At 33.5% G+C, this 23,452-nt stretch overlaps 1 protein-coding gene across 12 annotated transcripts in view; it reads right to left on the bottom strand.

The window, feature by feature from the left end:
- The window catches only part of LOC122512123 (agrin-like), a 196,109-nt gene that overhangs the window by 12,437 nt on the left and 160,220 nt on the right, over positions 1-23,452 (bottom strand). For 10 of the 12 annotated variants that reach the window (XM_043627784.1, XM_043627777.1, XM_043627782.1 and 7 more), the window contains 7 exons: positions 11,863-12,099; positions 5,750-5,965; positions 4,992-5,233; positions 4,024-4,210; positions 2,051-2,148; positions 506-635; positions 137-370 (listed from right to left, as the gene is read on the bottom strand). In XM_043627784.1, the coding sequence (XP_043483719.1) occupies positions 137-370; positions 506-635; positions 2,051-2,148; positions 4,024-4,210; positions 4,992-5,233; positions 5,750-5,965; positions 11,863-12,099 (1,344 nt within the window). Of the gene's footprint in view, positions 1-136; positions 371-505; positions 636-2,050; positions 2,149-4,023; positions 4,211-4,991; positions 5,234-5,749; positions 5,966-11,862; positions 12,100-13,305; positions 13,930-21,195; positions 21,304-23,452 lie in introns of those variants that run through there. The other 2 variants (XM_043627788.1, XM_043627787.1) reach the window with 2 other exon arrangements.

Below are 23,452 nucleotides of genomic sequence, written 5' to 3'. Positions count from 1 at the left end.
GTTTACCAAGGAAGGCATAACTTTAGTGAAACTTTGTTAGCAAGGTTGTACGAATTTGCGAGACAATATTTTACATCGAAATGCAGTTACTTTACTCGAATAAAATTAACTCTTGGACCAGTTACGAGAGACTTACTTAGAGCAGCTACTGGAAATTTCTCGACACACTCCCCGTAAAAAATCACTTGCAGTGGTGGCAGTTTTGGATCTCGTTCGCAAGCGGCCTTTTGAAGTTCACATTCGGAAGTGTACGTTTTCGCGTCACTGCCGCAAACAATTTCTCCGGATTTGTCTGGACAGTTTTGCGGACAGACGCAAACGCCTGCCACGCAGTGGGCACCGTTCTCACACTCCACACTTGAACATTGTTCTAAAAATTTTTCAACAAATGCGCAAACTTGAAGAAAATTCTTTCTTCTTTCAAATTGTCATGTTTAAATAATTTAACACAATTATTGTGCTCTTTGTGTGAAAAAACAAAAAGGTTGTATAATTATAAACTTACCGCAATCTCCTCTGTAGTTAATTTCGATGAGGATTTGTACTTCACAAGCGGCCTTTTTCAGCGCACACTCGCTCGCGTAAGTCATGCCGTTTGATCCACAAACTTTAGTAGTGGCACCAGCAACCTGCGTCTGTAATTGAAAAGCAAAGCTCTGACCTCGTCAAGAAATTACCATAAAACCTAAGCAGCTTTGTTAAACTATTTTTCATTTTTTTTCTTTAATTAAATTACTTAAAACCTTAAGGAGTCTCTTAATGAAAAATGAAATGCTTGTAAAGTGAATGGAAAGCTTAAAAATTGATCTTCCTTTTAAATTCTGTCGTCACAATTATAGTAAATTATTTGATAAAGCAGGAATTTTCGTAAATATTACTTAATTCTTTACTATAAAACTAGGGAAAAATATATAAATTCTTTTATTAATTTTTGTTGTCTATTAAAGATTGGGACATCTAAATTTTAATTGAATTGAAACCCCCTTTGTAGGTAGCAGTTAAAATTATTTTTGATTTCAAAAAAAGTCTCTGAATGAGAGTTGATTGAATTCGCTTTTAGTTTGAAAAATACAAGTTCTTTCAAAATCATTTAACCGAATGGTGCACTCGGAATATTTTTTAAAACTATTTTTTTCTTTTCTCTTGCAGTCTTAGGAAACCAATGCTGTGCGATTTTGACGATGTAGATCACATAGTGTCTAATTTGGAATCTTTGAGAAAAACTTTTCACTTCCATTTCTTCTTTCTGTCTTATCGCTGACTTGTCAGAAATCGTTTTGCACTCGCAGTGCTTCTTAAGCTTCTCCAACTGCTTATCAAAAGAAGATGAAAGAATTAGAAAAGATTTTTGCTGATCAATTCTAAAATTACCTCAAAATACAGTTCCGCTATGTCATCAGTTTGTTATTGAAAAAAAGTGCCAAGTTTTATTTAATAATTACAGTTTCCTGTATATTTGAAAAAAGGTAATTAATTAACCCCTGTGTCGGCACGTATCAAATAAAGATAATCTTCTTTCTGATTTGTACGGAAGAAAAAAGAATGATGAGGTTGATAGGCTTCCATTAAGAAAGTTACAGTGTTTGTTTCCTTTGAGAACGTGAACAGAGTTCATCGGTTTTACCAGATAGAAATTCCGCTTCTGAAGAAGCGAGTAAAGGACTTGGCCTTTTCTTATTTCTTTCTATTCTTTTTCGAGAGTTCTTTTCCTTTCTCTGCTAAGGCGATGCGACGTGGCCGATCATGGGAAGACATCAGAGAATATCACCACTGCCAAAGAATTCAGAATTACGCGCTACGGATGCACTCTTTGGATTAGGAAGTCATTCGATTTCTCAGCCCCGGAATGGTTCGCTTTCTAAAGAAACTTCTTCACTTCGGATTTTCTCCTCTGTCAAACTTGATTATTTTCAATAATGTTCTACATTTTCATTCCTCAAGTTCACTTTTAACTCTTACAACAAATAAAACTCTTACATCAAACGTAAATGCAGGATTGATTATTCAATAAAAGCAAAAGCGAAATTAGTGGAAAAATATTTCAACTCACCACATTTTCACAAGATTTAGGGCAAACACAATTCGCTTCTCCGCCGTTGTCACTCTCGCATTCGGCATAATAGTCGCATTTTTTATTTTCACAGCCATCTGTAAACATAAGACACAAAATCTCAAGTTGGGAAAAGATCTAAAAATATTAATGTTCGCATTTTTTCTAAAGATTAAATCACCTTGCATCTCTAACAAAGATTCCCGTTCGAAGGAAATTAACTCCCAGATGTCGGAATATAATAGAGGGAAAAAAGACTCGACTGAGAAAATCATAACGAAAAGAATCATTCTAATCATAATCGGATTCAAAACTTTTAAACTCTAAATGGAACAATGACAAACGAAATTCGTTTTAATAATCTGGAATCGAAATTAAAATGGAAATTCAGAATCGTCTTAAATTTGAACTGCAAGTTTATAAATATTCATTAAGAGAAATGAAGCTTAAACAAACTTGGTTAATCGCGAAAGTTGAAATTTTCACTTGAAATGATTAAGTTTGCAAAATTGCACTTTTCTCGTTTTGAATTTTTAAAGTAATAGCCGGAGAAATAGTTAACTATAAAGTAGCTTTCGAGAACATTTTTTTCATAGTTAAAAGAATACTGGCCCAATCCTCTTGGCACTTTGAATTTTAGTAAAGAAAAAAGAAGAAAGAAAAAAAAATCCTAGTGAGAGAGAGAGAGAGAGAAAGTAAAGCAAGACTGGAGAAGTATCTTTTAGAATTCATTGAAATCCGTCGTGAATCTCTGGGGGCTTCGAAGGATGCTAGTGGTTGCACATGGTGTAAAGGGGTTGGTGGTTGCTGCATGCATATGTATAATATGCCTTCGGGTAACAACTCGTTGCTGGCAAAGCAAGTCGCGCCATCACGATATTTTAATCTACAGACCTTTTCACGAGTAGTTTACACGTTCTTACATCCTTTAAAATGAATCGACACGAAACCCAGAATTTCAAAGACAACCCAAGCTTTCCTAACTAAGGCAAAATTTTATTAAACTTTATGCACTTTTCCTTTTCTCTAAAAAAGATTTCTCTCCCTATTAAAACTTTCCATTTCTGTCATTTTATAATTTATATACTCTTAAAAAACATTGTTCTTACGAAAACAAATAAAAATTTCTTAGTGTACTTTTCAAAGTTTTTCATACATGAAAAATTATTAGAAATTTACATGCATGAGACGGATTTAAGGCTTTTAGAAAATCTTCTCTTTCGCAGGCTAAAAAATTGTTTAAATTTTAATGTCACCAAGAAACAGTTGAGAGAGGAATAAATTTTTAAAACTTACGGAAAGAGTGTGCATTAAAGTTCATATGAGAAAGTGTTTCAGTACATTAAGAACATGGAAGTTTCTCAATTTATAAATACGCTTTATAATATACTGTATAAGAAATGTACATGTAGCCCCGTTTGTATTTACACTTGTAAATGTGTGAATTTGCGTTGTAAATGAATTTATTGCAGGTGCTGCACAGTTTCTGACCATTGTGACTATTCATTTTCAGATTTCCATACTGTACGCAGACTTTGATATGCCATCTAATTTAAAAAGAGGACTTGTTGAAAAATATGAAAATAAAAAGATGGTACACTATTGTTATGTGAATTTTCTTGTAATGGTAGACGTTCTGCACCTCTCATTTTGTTCATTAGCAACATGCGAGGGTGAGTGAAAGACCATTTTTATTATTAATCGTTTCAGCAATCGGGGCAAAAGGAAAAGTCAGCCATTCATATGACACGCACGCTAGCATGAAACTAAGCACGAACATTTTTTTCTTCTTATACTTGCCCTCTTTTTCATTCTGATTATTACACATTAAATCACACAAAAAGGAGTTAATTTCATTGATTCTTGCTGAAAGGACTTTGTTGATGTAAAAAAAGAAATTAGCAATTAAGAGAAAAGAAAAGTTATAATAATCTTATTGGGACAGATGACGCTTGTTTGATGGTTTTACTCACTGCAAAGTCCGGTGTACAGAACGCGAATTTCGCGACGATGCTGGCAAGCCTCGAGGCGAAGTTTGCACTCGTTTCCGTAACTGATGCCATCATTGCCACAAACGGGTTGAAATTCCGCTGGGCAAGTGGGACATTCGCAGGTGGCCGTGTCTCCATTCTCGGCGCAAACTGCACCCCATTGGCAGACCTGTAAGAAAAAGAGGGAGGAAAAGAATGAGAAGTCTTCTTTTCATGTCTGAAAAGACGACCAAGACGAAAAGCTAGAAAAAGAGCGCGCCAAAAGAGTACGATTTATTACTTTAAATCCCTTCCTGTTCTCGTTTGTCTTTCCACTTTTTCGAATTTTCTACAAATTATGGAAAAGACAGAAAAGTACAGACGATCCTTCTCTTCCTTAAATCCCAACTCATTTTCTATTCCGTACTCTTATTTTTCTCCCTTTATCCACGTACATATATTAAAAAAGCAACTCTTCTCTATGAAAATTGAATTTTCTTTTTAAATTTGTCTAATATAATAATTTACAGTGCAGAATGTAACAATAATAACGTTTTGTCAAGATTGTATAGCGCATAGAAAGTGCACTTCTTCCGAGCTGTTCCGAGCACAAAATAGGAAGATTCTTTCTACTTGGCAGAGGTTTATATCAACGGTTAGTCGTTGCTTGGGCAACAGTGTTCATTCACGAGACACTCCAACTACTTAGACGTTATCCGATTCAGGTTGCCATCCAATTAGCAATAACTGTGGGTCGAGAAGTTCGTCGCGTCGTAGAAGGTGGATAAGGAAGGAAAAAAGGACAAATCCTATTCTGAAGAGTTAAAAGGAAACACAGAAGGTAAAGAGTAGCTAAAAAAAACTGTCAAACCTTGTAAAAGAGCAATTAATAAATTCATAAATCCTTCACTTTTAGTTTAAATTCCTGAAAAATTGTGTTTTAATTTTAATTAAAAAGAAATATTACTGACCTTCGCCAAACAAGGACCTTTGGATCCGCAGTTCCCCGTGTAGGCCAATTCGATATTGTTTTTCGTAAGACATGCCTGTTGTTTTAGTTCGCAAAGGGAAGGATAGGTTCTCCCTCCTTTGGCACAAACTGGCCTCATGACGGGCTCGCACTTTGGTCCACACTCACAGGTGGCATAACCGAATTTATCAATTACACACTGCTCATAAGGAGCGCAGTGAGCACCATCGCAAGGATTGTTCACTGGAAAGCAAAAAATTCATGTCGTAAAATACGTTTAAGCGGAGAAAGTTCTTTTTAAGAGAACAAAAGTTTTTTAAAAAACTAATCAACTTGAAAGTAAATGAAGAGTCTGACGGACAAAGTTTCGTAAGTATAGGATTTTATCATTTTATTTAGTTGTCGAGAGAGTTTTAAGGGGTTTTGTAAATAATCTCATCAGGAGGAAAGTTAGTGCATGACCGGGGAAAGAAACGACTATTTTAAGTAGACGGACACTTAAATGAGAGTACAATACTTGAGGTGCACAACGCTTCAATAAGCGGCAGGCTACACTTAATTAGAATTATCTTTTATCAAGTCCAACAATTCTAATTATGTTTATAGTCCAAGTCGATATGTTTGCAGTATTGAAGCATGCACAGGACCGGAATTAGTAAATATTGTGTAAATTTATGTAAATGGGATTTTCCGGTCAGCAGTTCCGAATATCCCATCTGCCCCCAAGAACCCTACTTGAAAACTTCAAGTCAGACCCACTTGCAGTGCATGCATCGTTGTAGATCTTTCTGAGCTGCAACTTTGATCTACAAGCTTCCTGTCTAAGGCTGCATTCGTTGGAATAAGTTTTGCCGTCGCTGCCACAAACTGGCGAAAACTCAAGGCCGCACTGTTCACCGCAACGACAGGCCGGTTGCCTCGATTCGTCCAGCTGACAGATTTCCGGTTCCATGCATTCCACGCTCGCGCAAGGATCTGCAATCACGAAAAGTTGCAAACTTTACAAATTATCGAGTAAACTATATTACATCCCTACTGACCCACATGTATGGTAAATTTATGCAAATGGGATTTTCCGGTCAGCAGTTCCGAATCTCGTCCTTGACAGCCCTACTTGAGAACTTCAAGTCCGTTTGGGAATTTTTATAAATTTTTATAAAACCACATATATATTGCATGTACCTATAATTTTTAATTAAAGTCTGTATAAAAATGCGAAGAAAGGACAAGAAGAAAGGATTATCGAGATTAGGGAAATTTAGTGTTTTAGATTTGGGCAGGGAAAAAGAAGAAGAAGAAGAAGAAGAAGAAGAAGAAGGGGGTTTTTCAATTCCTGTTTTGTAGTAATGTGGCCCGATATACTATCGGCGACGAGATTAATCTTGACTGGTATAAGGAAGGAAGTTGGATTCCGTTTCCTGTCTAAAGGTGTAGCTTAAACTACGGTTGGCTGACGAGGCAAGTTCCTAGGAGGCGATGTTTCTCGGGTTTGGGTAAGATACAGTCCAGTGGAGCGACTAAACTCCTTTATCCAACCTCCATTTTCTATCCCCTATTCTCCCTTCCAATTCGTACCCCTTTCACTTTCGATGTCCAACTCGACAAAGTGTTGGTGACTTCTCTTCAAGCACGGAATTCTTAGTATTCCTTTTGAAATGATGCGGCTTCTCGAAATACAAACACTCGCTGCTTCACACCCCGACTCTTCTTTTTTGCATACTTGCCTCTGAATAGACGCCGAAAATTATTCATGTTACTTTTTCACTTTCAAGTTTACATTTTCCTTTTTTGAATTTTCCTCGCCTCAACTAATGATTCGCGCTACACGAGAATCTATATAACTCTTCGCAATCAAGTAAAATTGTTTATTGTTATTTAGCGGAGCAACTCCATCCAGTTTATTGATATACAAAATACAAATCGAAGGAAATAAAAATAAAGTCCAATTTCCACTTGCTCATCAGTCAAGCAATATCGGGGGATTCGAAAGAAGAAAGGAATCTTTTCAATGAGAGAAGTTTCTGCGCGCAAGATGGCAATATAAACAGACAATTTTCATCTTCTTAAAGATCCGAAAGTGAAATGGAAAAACTTGAGCAAGATTTCGTCGTTTGATTGGACTGAGGACGAGTTTCTGGCATTTCTGGAAAGCGACAATGTGCCGAGTCTCGAGGCGATTTAAAGTACAAAGGTCTCTCTGCTCGAGTGATAAAAGTGTGTTTAAAATTCCCCGCGATGCCGCGAGGCAATTGTTTTTTAAGTCCACCGCTAAGCTTCAGCCTCGCCCTTCCACAAGTTCGCTAATCTTCAAAGTTACGCTAAAGTTTCAACACCTTTTTCCAGTCAACTTTCCCCCTCTCACTCTCTCTCGCTTGTTCCCCTTTCTCTTGACCCCTACCACCAACCCTTTAAACATCCTTTCTCCCGTCAGTCTGATGCCACCCTTCTCTGCATTATACCTCATGATGCTGAGCGCATTTTGCATCGTGTTGGAGTAACTTCAGCTTCACAGAGGAATAATAATCTGCGAGAAGGATAAGAGGATTGGGGAAACGAGAACGAGTATAAAAAGTTATTTCATAAAAGCGATTACGAAGGGCACGACTTTTTCTACGTAACCAACAATAATTATTGTTCTTCAAATTTTCTACAAGAAAAATGACATACAATGTAGTTTACATGAATTATACAGCATAGTGTTTTGAAAAAACAATAGAGGGCCTATATTTAACAAGTTTCAGGGTGTCTACTATTTTCGTTCAACAAATTTCTAGGTTTTTTAAATTTATTTAATTTCGAACATAAATAAATCTAAAAATGGCTGCAAAAATGTTTATTAGAGTTTTTATGAATAATTAAATTCTTTTGAGTTAAATTTTTTGAAAATAATGTTTTGTTAATAATTTTAATTAAAAATTTAGAAAATAATTAAATTCAACAAAAAATTTTTTTAATCTTGTCTGTTCATAACTATAATAGAAAATTTGATTAATTCAATTTTACTAAAATGCATTGATACTAATTGAATTTCTGCAAAGAATTTTACTATTTATAAAAGTAATTGAAATTGATCAATTGATATTGATTATTTTAATCTTTCTTAAAAATGCAACGCTTTAAAAATTTTTTTAGTGTCCTAATCTGAAATGAAGACAATTTTTTAACAAATAAAAGTTGCTTTAACCGAAATTGGATTGAAAATAAAATTAAGAACTATTTGTATAAAACGTAATATAATGCAAGTTATGTTTCTTTTATTTCTCTTGAAAATTTAAATTTTTCCGCTAACTCTCAGACATTTGAATTCAATTTGCCCCTTATTCAAGCCATAACCCGATTGCAATTCCGTACATTGCTTCCTTTGTCTATATTCCATCCCCAAATAACAAAATTATCTTCGTTTCTATTCATTCACATCGTTCGGTCTCCTTTCATTAAGTAACTTTTGTATTCTTATTTTTTCCCCTTGCTTATATCAGTTTTATACACTTTAGCGGTTTTTAATTGGAATAATGACCATTCAGAAAACTTTTATTGGTTTTGCGAATTTATATTTCATAAGGTAAAAAGTTTATAGGATTATTTTCATGTGTGATTTCAACATTAATTAAAATGTATTAATGTATGTGATTAATAATTATCAATCAATCCAAATCAATCCAAGTCAGAGGCAATAAAATAAAATAAAAATTCCATTTAACGTTTCGCTGTCCTCTTCATATATTAAATATATAGTGACCAAGTGATAACTTCGAAAAAAAAAATTAATTAGGTATAATGAATTATGAAAAGCTTAATTAAAAGTTTAGTTTTAATTTAAAAATTACAATTTTTGTTTTTCTTTGTGTATATAAAAGTTGTTGCTTTGCATTCAATAGATATTACCAAACTGTCATTTGCATGAAAATAAAAAAAGTACTTTATTTCTTCTTTTGGTTCATTATATTTATTTATTGAGAAGATTCAGAGAAGACACTTTATGAAACTATATAAATGTGCATATGTGTGAATTTTCGCTCAAGTGTGACAATTTCTTCCTCAGTCCTTATTTTGAAACAACAGAGCATGTAAATTGTCTTTCAGAAAGAAACAAGATTACAGGGGAAAGAAATTGAAAATGTTTCTTGAAAGCTTGGATTATTTGAAAAATATCCGAGTATTATATATAGTCTCATTTATTTGACGTACGTATTTTTATTTTGTTTTATTTGAACAATAGAATAGATTAATTTTTCTAAATTAGTCTCATTAAAAAAGGAACGAGTCTCATTTTTCCATTTATTCAGGGATTAACTTTATCTACCATGGAGAAGAAAAGGTAATAGTAATATACTTTAAAAGATAAGACAAAATGGAAAAATTGGTTTTGTCATATTTCATAGACGTTATGTTATAACTAGGTTAGGAAGAATGTAGACTTAAAACATGTCAAGAAGGGAGATTAAGATTTGATTGAGTTCTGTGTCCCTCATCGTCATTATTCCAGAAGGGCGAATTTAATAAAGCGTAATCTTCGTCAATAACAGGGTGAGAGGGTAAATTTTCAATTTCAGCCAATCGCATACGCGAAAACTTTCTGTGGTTGAAACTTGGGAAAACTTTTGGATTAATTTGATTTATCGGCGTTCGCTACTTGAGATTCGTGTCCCGTGCCAGGGAAACTCCAGTCAATGGTGAATGGAAACAGGCTGAGAGAGGCAAAAGGTGGCGAATGACGTTAAGGAGGTGGAGCGATACTTTATGATAGCAACTTTTATTATTGATTATGACGATTAAAAAAGGGCTCCGAGTATATAGACACAGTCTTATGACTTATCAAAATCAGAAAGAAATTAATGATATTGATTATTGACATTCATCTTATTGTTGATAATGTTCTTATTCTCGCAGGAACATATTATCATTCTTTGAAAGCTGAAGATTTTTAATTTCATTCATACGCAACTATTTTTACGACGTGGAACTTGCTATATTTTTCCAGATCACCTTACCTTATTCATTTGCATTTCCAAGACAGTATACCATCTCTTCTTCTTTGTTCTTTCACATTAAAAATACTAAGTATAATTATAACCATCAACTTTTTTTCTTACTTTTTTAAATAAAATCAGCAATTTTAAAAATAATAGAATAAAACATTTTTATTTCAAATTTTTCTTGAAAACACAAGAAAAATTCAATTTTTGAGAAACTACAATTAATTGCAAAAATTCAATTATTTTCAAAAGTAATAAAATTCTTTTCAGAAAATTCAATTATATTCAAAATTTAAAAAAAATGCTGTGTTTTAATTGAATAATGATGGAGAATACATAGGTATATGGTATTTTATTTTGAAATTATTTATTTATTTAGATGTTGAACCATCATATATGCAGTAATCTATGATGAGAAGGAGAAACTCAATGAAGATTGCGTTAATTCTAAATAAACAATAACGTCTCTAATACTGCTCCTCTTCTCAAACATTTGTCCTTGTATTCTGAGATACTATTCCTGTCTGCAATACCATGGATGCAAATACGTATTTGTACAAGTTAAACTAGACTAAACTGAAATAAGAAATCCTTCATTTCGTTTTACCTTTAACTTGCTCTCTAAATTTTGAATTAGTAAATTTTACTAAAAAATAGTAATTTCTTTAAATGTACTGGTGTTTCTCATTATTATAAGGATTAATTTCAACAGGGAGGTATCATTAGAGGAAATCAGAGAAGCCACGGGGAGAAATAAATTGGAGTGAGAAGATGTAATTATTATCAAGTGACTAAAGAGAGACTAATGGTTTAAATGATTATCTGAGACGTATAAAAGGAATAAGAGCGGGGGATGGAGAAGACACGTAGATAGAGTGAAAGGGAGGCAATGGGAAGAATGGTATCGAGTAAAAGACTTGAATAGTACCAAGAAGATGAATGCGAGATACGTCTGGGAAGGACGACAGGACTTAGTTCCTTTGGTTAGTGGTAGCGGATCGTTCGAGTCAGACGGTAAATTCTGAATATCGCGCTTTCCATCTGACTGCCTCTTGGAACACATTGCTGAGTTTGGTACTTACTGCACGTATTCAGTACGACTAATTTATCATTGTCTGCCTATATGTAGGTATGTGGAGGAGAGCGAGAGCGTGCTGGCTCTGATTTCGATGGCATTCATGCCTCGCAATTATATCCCTTGAGCCATGTCCTAAGGCAACACAATGATATCACTTTAAGTACATCAATACTACTTTTCATCGTTTAAACAGTTTCCAATTTCCAATTTCCTTTTAATTATTTTTCAAAAACATTTATTAGTCATTTTATGAGTCGCTTTTTGACACGAAAGTGTTTTCGAGTAGTGGCTGCACCTGCGCCACGTTTAAAGTGCGAGAAATTGGTTTTAAAGCCACGTTCTCCGTATTGTGCAGCACGGAAGCTGCACGATATCGACAGAATGTATTGCCTCGATATGTTACATTTGTCTGTGGTTGTTACTGTACTAAACATACAAAAACCACTTGGGCAGACCTACACGGTGGCGACACTATCTGTATATATACATACACTTAAACCGAGGGTAACATGATGCAAATGCATTTCTCAAATTCAATAGCAATAGTATAGAATTATTCTTGCATTGAGAACATATATATTCTCTCTGCAACGAAACAAACTTTTCTTTTTAATATCTTTTACAAAAATTTTAGAACAAATAAACACAGTGTTGGTACGAGTGGAAAAGAATTGGCTAATTTCACTCGAGGGAATATTTTCTCCTGAAAATCCAATGTGTGCTATTAATTCTTTTTTTCAATTTTCATGGAAATTTCCAAACGCGTTTTTCCAACTAACAATACGTATATAGAATTTTTTTTCTACAAAAGTACTTACCACATTTCCCGGGGAAAACAACTGTAATATTGATCCCTTGGATGCAGGCAACTTTATTCAAGTGACACAAACTTGCATAATCAACTCCATCTGAACCACAAACAGGACCAGAACCTTCGTGATCTCCTAAGTTTGGACATGATTCTGTACACTTACACTCAGCTTCCGTTCCGTCTCTACTTCTAACACACTGAGCACCTTGCGTACAATTCAATTTTGCACACGGATCCTTTGTTTCTGCAACACAAAAAATTAATATTCTTCATTTCAGGAATAAATTTCTTTTCTATTCTATTATTCTAAACATATTTTCCACTTGGAATTGATTCCATAAATATTTATTTATTTTTATATAGTAAACTTGAAACAAGGTTATTCAAGTTCCATTGATGTAGAGAGACATTGTAATTTTTCCGAAATTCCCTTCTGTTATGATATTTATTTGAAAAATTATGAACTAGCAGTGTAAAATTTTGTTAGCGAAAGCGCGAAATTGTGAAATCGCGCGCGAGAATGTTTACGTGCCTTGGTTGAACGAGAGTGGCGGCAGATTTGAATCGAATGGATGAAAACAAAACAAAAGGGAAAACCAATGCCGTAATCAATTGTGTATTGCCGAGGGACAAACGTAATTACAAATTGTAAACGGGTTGGGCGTTCGTTTGTAACATGATGTGAAATTAAATCCGTGTTATTCACCACGTATAAAGTATCGATGCAGCCACGAAGCTTATGCTCAATTAAAGTTCACGATACTCGAGCTTTATTTCATCCTGCTAGCTGAATTTCCACTAAAAAATGACTTCCTGCATTACATTTCGTTTTTACAAATTCCCAAAATGCTTGTTAATTGATTCAAGTGTAGCAAATATCACTGTTGTTGTTTTACCATTATAAACAAATATTCAAACCATTTTACTTATTTATAGTATAATATAGATAAAATACGTGAAATTTTATGAGCTGCAGAGTGTTACAAGTTTTTTGATCTCATCCTAATTTGATTCAAATTTTTGCTATGGTATCAGTAAATCAGTTTGATACCATCAAGAAAACTGAATGTTTGTCGTGTAGATACGAAAATTGAGGTACGAAAAACGGGCACTTTGTGCGCTCCCTCTTTATTGCTTTTTCGCCAAGAATTTCGAGTTTTCTGCAAACAGAAGTTGCAAACGCATATAATATATTATTGCATACGTGAGCCCGAAAGCTTCTCGTTTCATCCACGTCGAGTTCCTTTGTTCGCCACTTTAATGAGAAGAGTGAAAGAACGTTAAGAAATGTCCATAAAAAATATATTGTGCTCTCTCATTAATCAATTTAATTAATTCCTGTACTTATAAATGTTAATGTTGATTTTCTTTGCTTTTAATAAAGAATGCCTCAAGTCTAGCTATATTAAAAAAACATGGTTTACGTGCGACTAGTTATTTTCAAGTATACCTTTCGGATAAATGTAGCAGCTTCTGGTTAGAGTTACAATGGCAAACATTATCGGCACAGGATGAAAAATCATGTTTTTGAAAAGTTTCTCTTAAGCTGAAATTGAAATTCCACGTTTAATAAAAGGCAGTGATTTAGAATTTCGAATTAAATGAGATAATTTCGTCGATGGAGGTTTATAAACGGTTATTGAAAAAAGGAAGGAAGATTAGGGGATAAAAAAAAAAAGTGAAAATTAAATTTGATATTAACACTATTTTCGAATCGCAATATTGGCACCATACGATATCGAATGTCTATTTCCGATTGTGCCCGTTTAGTAGGTATAAAGGACCTCATAAATTATTTGTTCAATAAACGTAATTATTCCACTCTCCACACGTGGCGCGTGATTAACAGTAATTTCTTTCCCATCAATTACACCGACTATATGAATGATTTACAGCGATTTGATACTCATACATATTTCTCATTTTCAACCAATAATTATCTCCCTTTGTAAAAAAAGAATAATTCGTAATTCGAAGAGTTGGTATAATTTATTTAAAAATTGCATACACTTGAACAGTGTTTGAAATTTTCGTTCATTATTAACCGGCTAAGCTTACAATTTGTAGAAGAGATAAAGTAGTAGTGAACGCAAACATAATATTCGGACTTGGCTTTGAATTCGAAACAATTTAGGTGATGCAGGTAGCACGAGAGAAATACAGGACAAATAGTTACACGAGACGAAAGAATAATTAGTAGCTGACGGCAAACTCCACCCTTAGGGGACGAGGTCAGAAATAATGATCGCTTCTTCTCGTGAGCACGAAACAAATTTATCATTTATCAATTGAAAAACTTTCTCTTTCACAGAAAGCAAGTAATTACTCGATCACCACCATTCTCTAATTTGGAATTTGTTTAAGAATTTTTATTTCAACTCTACTGTCTTATATGACATGTCAGTCCGATTTATTGGAACCGAAATTCAGCAGAATATCGAAAAGTCATATATTTTTTCGAGTTAAATGATCCTTCAGGTGCAGAGTGCAGATTAAATGAAATTTATCAAATGTTTTCATTGACGATCAATCTCCATTAATTAACGCTATTGTATAATGTATAGATCATGTTGGTGGTAGCATATATGCATTCGTTTGAAAATTAAACGATGCCTCGTTCACCACAGAAATGTCTACTAATTACACAGCAGCATGCCTTGCATCTGAACATGACATAAACAGCGAACCTTGCGCATATAAGAGTCCCTTTATTTTGTGATCATTTTGTGAGGTTATCATAAATCATTAAAAATTATTATATGGACGACTAAAGTGTCTTTAGTAGTACTTATTTCAAAGTACATGAGCAGCCGCTGTTGTATACATTAATTGCATGTATGCCATGCACAAAAATTAATGTTTTTCAATACATAAAGAACTTTTATTACTTTTATTACTTTTTACGAATAAAGTGAGTACAAATTTTTTCTGACCGCTATTTCTATAAATATAAATATAAACTGTCGGAAAAGATAAATGAAAGTTGAATTGTCATTTTTCAAAATTTATAAGGGACATTTCACCATTTTAATATGCAATCGATTCAAAATGATTTGACTGAACAGAATTTCAGTATACCAATACTTCTCCCTTCTTTTTTTTATATAATTCTTTCTCTCTTGTGAACAGACCAGGCTCTAGTTCCAACGGGTGCGATATCATAATTAATAATCCATTTTCCCGGTTTTTGCCAGTGCACCTGACTGTCGCGATGCCAAGCACTGCTTTGGTTATAATTTATTATCGCTGGCCAACTGTACTGCATAACTGTTCCCACCACGTTTTTTGGTAATCCACTTGAAATTTTTGTCCGACGAAATTGGTGTGCTCAAAATGTAAAAATAAAATAAATTCCTTTTTTTCAAATTGCAAAATAAAAATACCTGCACGTTTAGAGAACATTTGTTTTTTAATAAACAATGCTTTTTGACGTTTTAGGCAAAATATTCAATTTAAAGGAATATTTTGGCTTTTTCGATTTTTCGATTTTTGTAATCTTTTTAAAACGATGTTTAAACCAGATATCTAAATAAACGAGTCAAATATTTAGTTTAGTCAACTAAAGTCAAATTCACTGATATAAATTTAAATTTATATCAGTGAATTTGTTTAATTAGTACAAGAAAATTTGTGGTGTATAAAATAAACTTTTCCCTCAGTAAAACAAACTATATGTCTACTTTGATAAGATGAGGTACTTGAAAATTATTATTGACGTAGAAAAAAATGGCTAGAAACTTATTTTCTTCGTTTTTTACTTATTATCATCATCTGCTGGATTTTATTAAAATATTTTGAAAGAATGCAAGTGTAGTTTGTGTATCGATTTTTTCTGGTTATTTAAATTTTCTAATGAAAAGTTTGACTTAGTCATCGCTTTAAAAATTTTCAAGTTGAAAGCATGCAGGGGTTCGTCAGCATAGATAAAACGTGTATACGTTTACTGGTAGAGCCAGGAGGTCTGAGATAAGCAGTTCAATAGTTAATATCAAGACAGGACAGGCGTATCTTGCGGAAAGTCGTTCTCGTAACGTTCACTAGCAATGTCACGACAACTTGTTGAGGAAACACGCCATCGGGTCATTATTTTCATTGGCCGGTGAGATATGTTGGTATTCTTTTTCAGAAAATTGCTGATTTCTCCAACTATTTTTTAGATTGCGTTAGTACTTTCTTAACGTTTCTCCTCATTTATCAGCAAATAAAAAATGTTTAATGAGTATTTTCAATGTATTTATTTTCATGTCTCTTTCTAAACTTTTCTATATGAGTTTTTGTTTTTACTAATTTTTTCATGTTAATCCGCTTCAATTCGTCCTTAACTTTCGTCAACTCATAATTCTTTTTGTTTTATCACAAGGTTCCCTCTTCTTTTATGGTCTGGATTTGTTTCTTCAATTTTTTTTTGTATTTTCCGGAAGAGAATTGAATTTCTCCTTCAAAGGTGACATTTTATCTCTATGGTTTTGTTCATTGGCTGCAATTTTCTTCTTCAAGTTTGTATGTGATAACTCTTCAGGTTTAAGAGGTACGAAATTGCCGTCAATCGAAGCGCTTCTTTTTGTTTTCTTTAATCCTCTCTCCAAATCAGTCCGATATTCATTAAAGTTATGTATTTCAATCCGAGACTCATAACTGGAACAAGATTAAAACTCTTGCATTTGTTTTTTGTAAAATAAAAGAAAACATTAATTTACAGAATTCGATTTTTTCTACAATGTCTGTAAAATATAAATTTTCTTCGATCATGTTGTTTAATGTTTCATTGTCACATTCGATATTGATGGCAAGATAGCAAGATGGCAAGATGGCAAGCTTTTCAAAACCTTTGAATTTTTTATCCCCTTTCACCGAGGAATATTATTTAAATTTTATTAAAACATCACTGTAAAATTCCAAACGAATATTATCATTTTGCGGTCATTTTACTTACTGGATTAATTAAATTATAATTAGATGTACGTAAAATTAGAAATATTTGACAATAGAAAAAAAGCGTGTGGGAATTAAGAAAATTGTGGATTTGTTTCAGGAAAGAGTAATTTACACTGCCCTGACAACTTTTTCCTTGGGAAAAATTTAATTAAAATGAAAGTGGTGAGAAAGAATGTTCCTGCAAATAAAGTAATGGACGAAAATAGATATATATTCTTCCAGAAGGCGAGTTCTGAGTAACTTTCTGTTACCACTGGCTCGCGGAATGGTGGAGCGAGAGAAGTTCGTCACCGTGTGACTGTTTTAGGTCGAGCTGGTTAGCATGAATCGCTTAGCTTTAATCATCTCCTTAATCGGCTCACTTACATTGAACAAGCTTAAACAGAAGCTTTTGAAGAAAATTTTTGAATAAAATCAACATTCAAGATTTGTTTAATGTAATTTAGTTTATCCCTTTTATTTGAAGTTGCTCTATGCTTACAACCTTTATCTTAATCATGTTGGACTTGGCAAACATTAACATTCAATGAAAGTGTAAAATGGACCAATTAATTCGCTAAAACATTAGGAGTAACAAAATTATGAAAGCGAAGAGTTAATTAAAACTTGCGATAATTGAAACTGTAATTGCTTTTGCTCTCGACTCATTTTCACTCAAGATAATAGTGTATTCGTAAAAAAGTTGATTGTCATAGAAGTCTTCATTGATTTGATAAGAATGGTCCGATTAAGAAGTTTGTTCCTTTTTTTATGTTCCAATTACAATAATTACGGAATTTACGATTCATTGATGTAAAAGAGCAAAACTTTCCAATGGAAAATCAAATTCTATATGTACAATACAAAAGCAACTGCTCCATGCCTTTTGTTCCCATGCATAATGAACTCTTTAAAAACAAAGTTAGTGAATTGGAAACGTTACTTTACCTCATCCTATATCTAACGCTTTCCGATTAAACACTTTCAAACTTGTTCCATCTGTGAAACACATTTAGAAAAATAAAAAATAAAAGTTGACAATTTAATTAAGTATGTTTTGAAATTTATTTCGAGCTGCCCTCAAAATTTCATTATATACTATAATAAGAGTTGAAAGTTGTTGACAAATATTTTGAAAAGAAGTGCGCAAGGAATGCGAAAATTCGGAAGGTTCGGAAGGAAAAGCGAGCGAAGATGAAGGGGAAAATATGAAAACGAATTGGATGCGTTGACAGATGGCCGTTTTGCATGCAAATATCGGAATAACTCGGGGATTGAGTTTGAAAGCGATGCGGTTTTGAAAAAGATTCGCTTGGGGGCAATTCGTTGGGATATTCGTCGTCGAATAGGTAACAATCTGTGAATGATGGACGTAGAGAAAGAAAATGGGTGTGAGGAACGGCGCTCCTGACACTCGAGGGAAATACGCGTCGGTGGGAAAAATTATGTGGCGCCTGTTTGTTGCGTCAGACAGTGATTCGTCTAGGCCAGGTCAGACGTGAGAAAATGGCCCACCCGCGCAGGTCGAGTGGTGCAATTTTTCATCTGCATACTTAGTATCTGACTCCCCAACAAGCAGTGTTGCTTTAGGGGAAAGATCCTCTGTGTGTGCCGGTGTGTGCATATATAGGTGAGAAATAAATAAGAGGATTCTCTCCAGGAAAAGCAATCCCTGCCGCTTTTATCAACTTCTATACAAAATACCTGCGGAGGAAATATTACTCATATAATACATATTTAGAGACATGCAACTGTTGAAACTTGGAATAAATTGAAATTGTTTTTCATAATAGGATTACATTATCCTTTTTCACATTCTCCTTTTTTCCAACATTACGCGAATGACCACTTTGTTTTCATTTTTTCTAAATTTAAAAAGATGTCTCGCTAGTTTTACAAAATGATTTAAATTCAGGCAACTTACAACCCTGCATATCTCGAGTGCAATTTGTATTATACAATTCGTCGGCTTTTTAACACTCGTGCTTGCGTGCACGAGATATTTTACCTCGTGGAAGTGAACCTTAATTTGATAATGTGCCATGGTGCTGTGTAATCTTGTGCAGGTCGCGTGATTTTCCTTAATTTTTGTTATACATATTCAATATATAAACACTTATGTAAAACGAAAAGTAGGCCGAGAAAATTATTTTTCATCTTTATTTCTTTCTTTAATGTAATTCAGCGAAATTCCACTGTGAATCGCAAAATTTAAAGCGCAAAATAAATATTCATCCATTAGAGTAGATATATATTTAAAAATTTGGGAGCATAGATGCTTATCGCTGCTTGTTCGAAATTTCGAATATGTTTGTATCCCGCTAATTAATTTTTCAGTTATAGTATTGAAATAAAATCAACAGTGAATAGAGAGTAAGGCGCAATATTGGATATTTATATATATATTTTAATATTTTTATTTATCAATTTTCAATACAGCATGATTTGAAGCGATTAAATGAAAAAAATGTGCATTTGTGAAGAAATAATTTGTTAATTATAAAATAACTTGAACTTTTTTGTCAAGTTTCCCCAGCGAATATTAAGAATCGTTTTAGAGAAAGCAGGGTGGTTTTCCTTGTCGAGAGTAAGATAGAAGTCCACAAAGAATGTCATGGAAAATAAACAGGAGAAATTGGAGCGTGCAAGCTTTTCTAACGCTAGACTCGATTGCATCTTAAAACAGCGTCTTGGCTTTGTGCAAACAGTTTTCAACTACAATATATACATAAGCGGGTTCCTCCTTTATTTATGAGTTATCCGAGCTTCTCGACATTGCCTACCTCAACGTATGTGGATAGAATTACTTTGAAATTTCGTACAACAATTATTATACGCTTCCATATTAGAAATTAAATTTCCCATCTAGAAATAAACAAAACAATTAAAACATTTAAAAATCAAATAGAACAAATTTAATATTAATTAAATCTCCCTCTGAGAAATTCACTTCCTTCTCCTTATTCTATCATATAACGACCTTTCAACTTTCGAGTGAAACTAGAGTTCCCTTTGTTTGCCTCTTCACCCGATCTCGGCAAGACGAAGTTCTGATTTGTGGATCTTCTATTAATGCTTCTAATTACTCTCCGTGTAGGAGTAATAATATTGTTAAACGAGGAAAGCATTTAACAAAGTGAAGAACCTTTGCAAAGATTAATTTCAGTTGAAGCATATTGAGCATTTTTTCGCCCACAAATATAATTTCGAAAATATCAAACCTCAATAAGAGGTGGATGGACGCGATGAACGTTGAGAACACACAGAACATGTATGTATATTCAAATTTCGTGATTTATGTTTCTACATGTTAATGAGTTATAAATAAATCATCAAATATAAATTATAGTCCAAATATTAAGTGTGTACTCACTTACAATTCTACATATTTATATGAACATAGACGGAAACACGGAATTATAATACAACCGACGCATTTGAGTGTGTGTGTTTGCATGTTTGATAGGTTGCTTGAATTTTGGGAACAAACCAGTGAATGAAGTGGAGAGGGAAAATTCGGGACATAAATAGTACCAACAGCTAGAATAAATTTATAAGGATATAAATTAAAGTTGCATCGAATTTCAAATTAAAGTCTAGTATATATATATGTATGTGTGTTCAGAAAGCTTTAGTCTTTTATTTATGCAAATGAATCTGCTAAAGGCAAAGCAGAAGCCCCACTGATTGATATCAGATATTAAAAAATGTTGTGCACCTCTCCAAAGATATGTATGCCTAACTCTCTTTTTCAATTTTCCCTGAAATTCCATTAAACAATGACTTTTTCACAATTTGAAATATTACCAGCATTGAAATGTACAGTTGTTACATGTCAACGTTAATTTTATAGAAAATTAGATTAGTTTGGGAGAACGAAATATTGTCAACGAAATTGGTTTCGTGAATATTCTCCAGTTGAAACCAGAGCGTTTTTTAAACTTGATCAATGTAAACTAAAGCTGTTTATTGATATAACTGATTGTTCAGTTACTGGCTAAAAAATACGTTTTATAAACCTCCAGCGATTTAACAATCAATATTTATCTCTTATATTGTTTAAAACATTTTTTTCACACTTTTGCATTTTTTTTCTCTAAAAATAAAATGTTTGGTTACTTTTATTTATTTTCATTTGAAATTGTAAAAAATAAATATTTTGTACAGCAAGAGAAGAGTGAAGGAGAGTAAAAAATAGCAGAACCCGGAATCCCTGGGTTCTGGGGGATTAAAAAAATAAAAGAGAAAAATGCATAAAAATGTAGAGGATTTGAGCACGTGACAAAAGCCATGAGGTTGCGCAAGTCGGCATTTTGTTTTTCAAGATGGCGACTTTTGAGTCGCGAGATGAAGATCTTGGGGCTGGTAAGTATCCCAATTGAGACGCGTGCAATGGGGACGTGAAGAGTCTCTGACTGTGGGGAACCTTTCGATTTGCAGGTGGATCCGCTTCGCCTATTGGCCACTGTGATTGTGCCTCGATTGAAATGGCAATGCCGAACTTTTCACGATTAGTCTGCTAGCAAGAGCACAGATTTTCGGAACACTGAGATTCCGCTTTAGCCAGCCAGCCACCCACCGAGAGAGGCGCTGTCTCCCTTCGATATTGATTTTCCGAGGGAAAATAGAATAGTGTATCCTATGAGAATGCTGGTCTCACTTTCAAACATTATTGGCGTGAGTGATCACGCACACACTTTTTATACATTCGAAAACCAGACACAAAAGATCTCAGTCAATATTTATCACTCGAGTGTCTCATAAATTACTGCCGTCAGAAAATAAAGTCACCGTGGCTAACAATTTTCATGAACGTCAAGGGAGCAATTTGCAAGCATAATTAATTCAATCCGGCAGAGGGGAATCGCTAAAAAATAAAAATTTCTATTTAACTGACAAGAATGAGATGCTGCAACTCACTGCTGAAAGCAGCAGCGTCTGAAGAGAAATTTTAAAAACTTGTTCATTAAAATCATCAACAAGTTCATAAGATTGTTCTCTCAAGTGGTAGCAGTCGACTTTAGAGTCGAAATTTCTAGGAAACTCGAGCTTGAATACCAGGCGAGCACACCTATTCAAGTCAAATGTTGCGAAAAGCGTTCTCTTCTCCCATTATAAGCATAAGAAGAAAGAGCCTTCTCACTCCTTCCAAAACAATTTTTGTTTAAAGATTCATTGTTATTCTCGACGATACCGCAAATGCAATAATGCCAAGATTTTCAAGTACTAATTGGCTATTCATGGAATACCATTGTGCACCCGAGTGCCAATATCTTGAGCGGAAACCAGTGGAGGTCATTGAAAAATCCAATTTAAATTATCGTAGGTATACAGTATACACACATTCTTCTTCTATGTGCTTTTATTATAACTGTTTATCTTTTTAAATATAAAGCTTTCTAAAGTATTTTTTTATTTTTTGGGAAAAGAAAATTATTTTAAATAGTAGCCGCTTTTGTGAGGTAACAGTAAACATGAACAAAGTTTGGAATGTTTTGCGCATTCAAAAAAGAGAAGTTACTTAATTTGTCACGATAGGAATTCATGGTCGCACAGTTTCTCACTAAACTTGTAATCCCTCTTTCTGTGATTTAGACAACGCAGTCGGAAACTTTCTCGTTCAACTTCCGGAAAATGTCGTGAAACACGGAATTTCAAATCGCTACAGATTCATGTCTAACATTATATTTGGTAAAGTTGCACACAATTGGATTTATTTACATTCGCAATAATAAATTTATTAGAAAAAATAAAAAGATAATAAATACCTATGTATTAAATTTTCAACAGATGGTATAGAAGTGAATACAATAAGTCACTCAGCACTCCATTTCAAATTGCAGGAACGATACACATGTGTTAGTTTCCCATATCTTAATTTCAAAGTCAGTTTCTGCGAGTTCAATTTATCTTAGATGATTCATTTCAACACTTTGTTACCCGCAATGCCTTTCCAGCATTGAACTTTAGACAATGCGCGATACATTTATCCTTGAAATATAATTCACCTCTCAATATTCAATACGAACAATGAAATTATGTAAAAAATAAAACTTTTAATTTTTAGTTTATACATAATTTCATTCTTGTAAATTGTATTAATTTATCGTTAACTTCAACACTTAATTCTTAATTGTATTAAGTACATTTGTTAAAAAAAAAAATATTGTTATGTTAAAAGCAAATACATGTAAATTTTCGCATTATTTACTGTATGATATGTCACGTTGTACTAGTGAGAATCTCTAAATCAAATTGATTCCTCGTTAAACTTATGATTTACAAGCTAAACCAAGAGAATACATATAATGGCAAACACGCACACACACACACACCTCCAAATTTATGTACAGAGGGTAGTGCCGGCTAGCCAGTTAGCTATACTGGCATTATTATCCGGATAAGATCAACTCAGTTGATGATATATTCTAGATAAAGATGCGTGTAGATTTTCGCAGAGAGTTATCTCAACGTAAACACTAACAAACTTTATACTCCACAATTATACTTTTTATTATTTTTAACTGGAATTTCGGAAAAATACTCTTATTAATATTGTCTTTTTATTGTAGTATGCTACAATAAAATTCCTTCATTTATTATTCTTCTTACTACATTTAATGTACAAAAACAGTTTCGAAAGAAAGGATTCATTAAATAACCCCAACAGCAATGGGTATCCT

The sequence above is a fragment of the Leptopilina heterotoma genome, unplaced genomic scaffold (genome assembly GCF_015476425.1).
Source record: "Leptopilina heterotoma isolate Lh14 unplaced genomic scaffold, ASM1547642v1 Lhet_95, whole genome shotgun sequence".
Lineage (NCBI taxonomy): Eukaryota > Metazoa > Arthropoda > Insecta > Hymenoptera > Figitidae > Leptopilina > Leptopilina heterotoma.
The sequence above is the reverse complement of the archived record's forward strand: the minus strand, read 5'-3'. Positions and strand labels throughout refer to the sequence as shown.